This window comes from Alligator sinensis, unplaced genomic scaffold (genome assembly GCF_000455745.1).
Source record: "Alligator sinensis unplaced genomic scaffold, ASM45574v1 scaffold353_1, whole genome shotgun sequence".
In the NCBI taxonomy this organism is placed as follows: Eukaryota; Metazoa; Chordata; order Crocodylia; family Alligatoridae; genus Alligator; species Alligator sinensis.
This window is the reverse complement of record NW_005842075.1, coordinates 1,950,794-1,958,467: the sequence shown is the minus strand read 5'-3', so window position 1 is coordinate 1,958,467 and position 7,674 is coordinate 1,950,794. Positions and strand designations below refer to the sequence as shown.

At 44.5% G+C, this 7,674-nt stretch overlaps 1 protein-coding gene across 1 annotated transcript in view; it reads right to left on the bottom strand.

The window, feature by feature from the left end:
- The window catches only part of ADH1C (alcohol dehydrogenase 1C (class I), gamma polypeptide), a 36,025-nt gene extending 32,429 nt beyond the window's left edge, over window positions 1-3,596 (bottom strand). The window contains exon 1 of the mRNA XM_014519991.2: window positions 3,442-3,596. Within this exon, the coding sequence (XP_014375477.1) occupies window positions 3,442-3,459 (18 nt within the window). The 5' untranslated portion in view covers window positions 3,460-3,596. The remainder of the gene's footprint in view (window positions 1-3,441) is intronic.
- Window positions 3,597-7,674: the final 4,078 nt, after the last annotated feature.

The following is a 7,674-nucleotide window of genomic DNA, read 5'->3' as shown; positions in this document are numbered from 1 at the left end:
GTGCATTTCTGTGCTGCAAAGAAGAAATGCATCCTGCAAAGGAAACTGCAAATTGGCGGGAACTCTCTCCTACACGCGGGTTCTCAATTGCAGCAGAACAATCTGCCGTGCAAAGGAGCTCTCGTGTGGCCAGGAAATTCCATAGTGCCGAGGCACAAAAATCACTGGGTCGTGACAAAGTATAGCATATACATTAAGCTAGATGGATTTTTCTTTCTTCTCTTTGATCACCTGTCAGTTTTTATTCATTTCATTTGTTCATCCTTCTCCCTCCAATGCTGATTCACAGGATGACAACTAGTTTATTCCACTCCTCTCCATTGCACCTTGCACCACAGCTACTTGTCCCTGGGGAATGCCCATAACATACATGCATTCGCAAATGGCAAGTTACCCCAGGGCTAGTAGGGGAGGCTGGATCCAGCACTGTGCTGGATATCCAGGGGTCAAAAAAAGCCAGAGGGGAAAAAAATGGCACAGTGCATGCTCAGACAGCGTGGCCTTGCAGGGAGGAGAACACCACATACTGCACGACCATGCTTGTCTGGAGACGCCCATAAAGGACTTTATGTGGGAGTGTGCTTGTTGGTATCCAGAATGCATGCCTTGAATAGCTTTAAGTCTTCCTTCTGAGCTTTGTTATGACAAGCTACTAGCTGATTATCTCTTAGATCTCTTGATTTTGGATGCAGCCCTCCCACAGAACATGCAAAAACTTTCCACTTGCCCTTGTACTTGAAAGTGCCTAGTTTCCTGTCTCAGTGCTTTGAAAGAGCTCCAGCTTGCAGCTGTACATGAGCACTGAAATTATCTGATTTGAAAATGTTCCATTTTGTTCCAGTGCAATATAGTGATATCCATGTGTTTTTAAGTTTGATGAATGCAAGTGCCTTTTCTACCCTTGACATCACTTCCTTCTTGAGGTCTCTCTTTGCTAGCACAGTACTCCCCGGGTATCCAAACTATTCTATCTTCTTGATGTTTTTTCCTTCTAAAGTGATGTTACAACTTGTTTCAAGGTGGTGGGTTTTCTGGCATGACTGATTTTGGGCCCTTGCCAAGATGTCTATCGTTTTTGTCGCTCTTTGGAGGTGTACTCAATGCCTCAAGATTGTCAGCAAAATCTAAGTCTATCTAGATATTTGCCATCTATTAGCACTATGCCAGGAAATATTTTACCTTTATTTCTTCATTATCCAATGTGTGGCAGTGCCGGACAGAAGCAGAGAGAGAATGCAGCCCTGTTTCATACTGGTGTCCATTCTGAACCACTTTGATGTTGAGCTGTTAGCCCTTACAGAGGATTTCCATCTCTGTCTTTGGCCTTGATTTTGACAACTTTGACTGGCCTTCTGTAGGACTGAAGGACACTCTGCCATGTAGCTATTTCCAGGCTGCCAAATGCCTTTGAAAGTCAGTGAATTTAATAATGAGGAGAGGCTGCTATCTGAGTGTGGTCCTAGTGTCCTCTGAGCAGAGCCTTGGGCTTAAAGCCAGCTGATTCTTCTCTATGATTTGCATCTGTGCTGCCTCCTTTATCCAATGTAGTACCATTCTGCAGAAGACTTTCCTATGACAGAGCAGTGTCATTCCTTTCTTTTCATTGCCAGTGAGAGCCCCCTCCTGGCTATTCTGGAAATGATCCTGTTTCCACTGGTCAGATGTCCTTCTGTCCCCTTGTCATGAACCCCACTATGGTCTGGGATATAGGGTGCCATGAAGGTTTTGTTGTGCTTATTTCACTGATATGGTGCATGTAGTTTTGTTGGAAAGCCAATGCTATGCTGTATCCATCCATGTCACTTTTATCATTATATAAATGCCATGCTGTTTATGTATATCTTTATGATTTTGGACATGGTTTAGCCAAGGAACTAAGGGCGCTTGTATATGTGATGATGTGGCCACGTACATGTGATGAAAAGTGATGAGAAATCGCTATTTGACTAGCATAATTGCATCACCATATACACATGCACAAAGTTTTTTGTGTCAATATTTTTTGAACATAGCAACTTAGACCACCTCCAATGTATTTTAATTTGGCCATGGCAATTTTCCCATTGTGGACAAAAATCTGTCATGTGTACATGTCACACAGCTCCTGCCACCTCCGCACGATGCCCTGGGAATGGACTGGCTTGCCCTGGGGCAGTGCATGAAGGTGGCAGGAGGGTGGCTGGGTGTGCTGGCAGCCGGGGAAGGCAGCAGGGATGGTGCACAGGGTGCTGGAAGCCTGGGCAGGCTCTTGGAAGCGCAGGCTTGGTGGGCTTCCAGTGGCGGGAAGGCGATGGGGATCGTTCATGGTGTGCTGGAAGCCTGGCAAGCCAGGGCTTCCCCCAGCACACCTGGGCTTCCAGTGCTCCAAGCACTGTTGAATCAGGCCATATGCTGCAGGCTCTGCTGAGGGGTGAAAAAAAAAGCAATGACGGGCCTGATCCTTTTTCTTTTCTTGTGAAGTCTGCCGGCCTCTCCCATGGCCAGGGGTAAGTTGCCGGCGGCCCCTGAGCTGCAGGGGTCCCCCAGTCCTTCCCTTTGCAGTGGCGGTGCCTACCAGGAATTCCTGGGAGGGCTGCCATCAGGCAGGTGCCACCCAGGGGGTGCTGCCACTATGGGGGGAAGGTCCAGGGGTTCCCACAGCTCAGCTTAATTATAAAAAGGAACAATAAATCCACAAGGTAACCGATACATGTATGTATAAGCAGACCCTGAATATGTGATCTTTGGTCTCAGCTGTAAAGGGCAATGCCTGGAACTTAATGAAAACAGAACTTGTACATATTGTTCTCACATAATATTATACAAACCATATGGGAACAATATTTGCACAGCTTGCAAAGGGCAAAGTTTCTGCAAACTTTATAAAATGTAGCCAAAAACTCTGGGGCAATGCAACTGATTCTAGAACAATCCAAAAGTAATTTTCCCCGACTCAGACAAGGATTCTTCTCCAGTTCTACCAGATTCAGTGGTGGCTCTTTATATATATATATCTGAGAGCAAAGTTTCACCCACTTTGATTAGCTGTAGGAAGACATAGCAGCAGAAAGCTAGCTGGAATCACACCAGGGTTTCAAAATATAGGGGGCTTGTCTTCATTGCTAAACAAGCTATGCATGTTTTTTTCCCTTCCAGGTAACTGCTGCATATTAGCTATCTTGACAGAAAATACACAGTTAGGCAACATTTATTGGCAGGGAGCTGGAACGGCAGCAAGTTAAAGCACCGTGGCAGATTATCCCATAGGTGAATAAACAAGTTTACTGTATTAACACAGAAATAATTAAAAACTTGTCTTTCAGGTGATATTTATGCCCCTTTTATTTTTGTCATTTTGGGGTTAAACTTCACAAAGTCACACATTTAAAGCAACATCATTAGCAATTAGATCCTTGCCCATTTATCATTTGCAGTGATACTTTTCTTAAATGGCTTGCTTACTTTGCCTGCTGTGCTCATGATGGCTTTTTCTCTCACACCTGGGGGCCCCTAGTCACCACTTCTCTGGCTCAGTAGGCTGTGGAGGATTCCTCTTGCTGACTGTCTTTCTGGATGCACCGAGGGGCTGAAGTGGCTCCTGCCTTATTTAAACGCTGCTGCAAATACATGACTCAGACCTTCTAGCCAAGCCCACTAGTTGTGGGCTTGGCTTGGCTTTAAACATCCAAAGCATTGAATAGAAAGATACTAAACTGATCCTCTGATGAAACCCTACTCTCTGCTGTATTTCTATTTCTCTTTTGATTCCTCCCCCCCGCCCCACCCGCCCCGTGTTTTCTTCCTTCCTTCCTTCTCATTCTGTGTCCATGGCTAATTTGAACCTCATAAAAAGAAAAGAAAAAGCTCTGAATCACAGGCCAGAGCTTTCTAACTATGTTTACAGGACTTGTCCATTAAGGGACACATGAGAGGAATAGTTTATTCCATAAGAACAAGAATGAATGGGACCAGCTGTTGATTTACTTTACAGCAGCAAGGGCATTAGATTGGAAAACAGAGTGAATCCAGGATCTTGAAACTTTTCCTGCTCTGTGTACATCTCCCATGATGCACAATTTTGTTAAACTGGTCTGTTGGCTCTCTAAAGCAGGGGTGGGCAATTCTTTGGGCTAGAGGGCCACTTAACAAGTTTTGGTGAGCTGTCATGGGCTGCCCCATCCCTTGACAAGTGCCCCGCCACCTGGTTGTCATCTTGGGACCAATAGTCCCAGCCCTAACCTCTGACCTTTGCCATTGGCAGTCCCTCCCCTTGCCCTCAGAAGTACTTCTTTTGGGAAGGGGGTTTGCCATCTTGGAACCAGGAAAACAAACAAATGATATACTAAAAATCAAACATCTGTAATAGCATATTTTAATTTTATTAAAAAAAAAATTGTCCTGATTTGTGTGTTTGCGCTATTTATAGAAGTGATTCAATAATAGCTCAAAATCAAGTCTTACTCTTGTATATTATGGGGAAGGGTGTGGAGGGTTGTGGGAAGTATGGGAGGGTGGGTATGAGGTTTGTGGGGGGTTCTGTGGTGGGTATGAGTTTTGTGGGGGGTTGATGTGTGTGGGGTGTGGGGAGGGTGTGGGGGTATGTGTGGATGTGGGTGGGTGGTATGGGGGGTTTGTGCAGATGTGTAGGTATGTGAGTAGGTATGGGATTTATAGGGGGCTGTAGGGTGTGTGGAGGGGGAGAGGGTGGCTGGCAGTGTGGGTGTGCATATGTGTGTGGTAGTGTGTATGCATGTAGCAGTGAGGGGGCCTCCTCAGAGGCACATGGGTGTGAGAGTGGGGGGTGTGGGTGGGTGCAGTGTTTGTGGGGTATGTGGAACTATATCATTTGGCCCACAGAGCTCCCTAAGGACCTGGAAATTTGGCAGTGCGGAAGTGGTGGCAATGTTAATTGCCGCTCCCCTGCTGCCAAATTTCTGAGCCTGTGAAGAGCTCTGTGGACCAGGTCATGTGGCCCTTTGCACCTGAGTAACCAGTGCAGAGCTCAATTTGGGCATGCAGTATTGGGCTGGGGGTTGAATCACACCCATGGACAACCCCATGTGCTGACCCGACATGGGATCTAGTCTGCAGACCAACTCCATGCCACTCATCTGGCCTGCAGGACAAAAGTTTGGGTGCCAATACCAAGAGTGGGAGAATTGTGCAATTGTCTCTTAAGGGAGGTGATGACCTAAGGCTTGAAAGCAGAGTGCCTTCAAAGAGGTCAGAGAAGCAGTTAGTCTGGTAAATGTAGCGCTGTTATCCACACATTATGAAGCAATTATCCTAAGTCTAGTACAGAGTCACGTTAGTGCGATGAAATAATCTGTGATAAGTTTAAAACTGCTGGTAATCATGTTAATGAAAAAGACACACTGGGCACATCTACATATGCTATTAATATGATTAAATAAACTCTGGTGCAGTTCACGCTTGGAGGTTATTGCTTCCAGGTGCTACATGCCCAGCACCACAGCATGTTGAGCTGGGGTTGAGCAGCCCCAGCTGATAGGGGGCCCAGGGGGTCAGCCTGCCAGCCTGGGACTGCTCCAGCTCAGCTCAGTGTACTGCAAAGGGGCTGGCTGGGGCACGAGAGTGCTCCAGTGTGGGGCTAGCTGGCAGGCAGCCCCTGCACTGAAGCACCCTTTTGCCCCAGCCAGTCTCATCAGCATCTACATATGCATTGCAGTGCACCAAATAACACCCCTTAGGACAGCACTTGTGTTGCAAGACTCACAGAGTTAATAACAGAGCTGGTGCTGGACTTTGCCCAACTGATAGAGAGCAATTTGCTCTTGGTCAGCTATTTTAATGCATGGTAGACACTGCACATGGTTACATAGTGATGATTTACTGTGCAGTAGGACAGTCTACTGCACAGTAAAGTGTCTCATGTAGACACACCTGCAGGGGTGTTTCTTCCCCTTTCGTTGCAGAAAGATCCTTATATTAATGCTATGATTGTACTGGGATTAAAACTGCTGTCTTTGTGAAGGTGGCCTCTGGGTTCTAATTGGATTAGGGTTGGTGCTTCCAGCTGGGAACCCCTGATTTAAAAACTTTATTGAGAAAATTTAAAAAATTACATGGTATAATATGATTCTGAAAAGGGTGGCAGACACATGATTATACAGTTGAAGAGTAGAAGAGCATTCTTAGGCAGCACATTCAATATGGGGTTAACATTTGCTCCCGTAATGGAGATGCCACAACTTCCCTGGACAGTCTATTCTACTGCCTCACTGTTCTAACAGTAAGAAAGCTTTTCTTGATATCTAATCTACATCTACTTTGCTGAATTTAAAACCATTGCTTTGCATCTTACCTTCTCCAGGAGGGCAGAAAAGTTGTCTTCCCTCTTCTTCATTTCAGATATTGGAAGACTGCTATCATGTCCCCCTTTAATCACCTTTTTCTGTAAGCTAAGCACAACCAGTGATCTCAGCCTTTCCCAAATGGCTTGCCTTCCAACCCTTTATCATTTTTGCCACTTGCCTCCGGACCCTTTTCACTTTCTCTGTATCCTTCTTAAAATAGAGCCTTTAATACTCTAGATGCGATTTAACTGGCATTGAGGAAAAATGACACCATTACCTCCTGTGTCTAACACCCAATACTTCTGTTGATGCATCCCAAAACTGTATTTGCTTTTTTTGACTGTATCGCATCACTAACTTGTATTGGATGCATATATACGTGTGCTTTAATCCACAATAGACTATTTTCCTGCACATTAAAGCATCATGTAAAAACCGTGACATTACATTAATGCACAGTAAAAATACTCTATTGCATATTAAATGTCACTAAAAAAGCATGCAAATGTGCTACTGCTCACTAGTGCAGCCTAATGGGCATTAATTTAGTTCCTCATGTTGGAGGTACTAAATTTAATGTGCATTATAAAAGGCATATTAATGCAAGTGTAGACAAGTCCATTGAGTCTATGATCCATAAAAACCCCCAAGATCCTCCTCAGCAGTCCTGCCACCCAGCCAATTATCTCCCATTCTGTGTTGGTGTTTTTGATTATTCTTCCCTAAGTGCAGCATCTTGCATTTGTCTGCACTGAATTTCATCCTATTGCCTCTAGCTCAGCTTTCTGAACTATCAAGACTTGGAATTTATTCCTGTTCTCCAACGTATTTTCAATCCTTCCCAGTTTCATGTCATTTGCAAATTGGCTCAGGAAGCTCTCTATTATGGCATCCAAATCATTAATAAACATGTCAAATAGCACTGGACCCAGAACAGACCCCTAGGGAATCCCACTCAAAGACGCTCTCTATTGCAGCACTGATTCATTTTTAATTACCCTTTGCTAACAGCGATTGAGCCAGTGTTCTGTCCACCGTGTAGTAATTTTATTTAGCTCATATTTCTCCAATTTGTTCTTAAAAAATCCATGCTGGCTGCTTGTGATCAGCCTTTCTCCTTTACATGTTTATAAATTGACTTTTTTATAACTTGTTCCAGTAACGTCCTGGATATTGAAGTCAGCCTGACTAATTTATACCATGATTACTTGATGCCTCCCCAATAATTAGATTCTATATATGGAATGTTTATAAATTTGTTATAACTTTCCAGGTCTAGAATCTTATTGGAGATTGGCCTTGAATTTGTCCCCCTCCCACTATTACAGCAGACAATATAAATCTGGGGGATAAGGTAGCCCTTTGCTCTGTTTCCCTA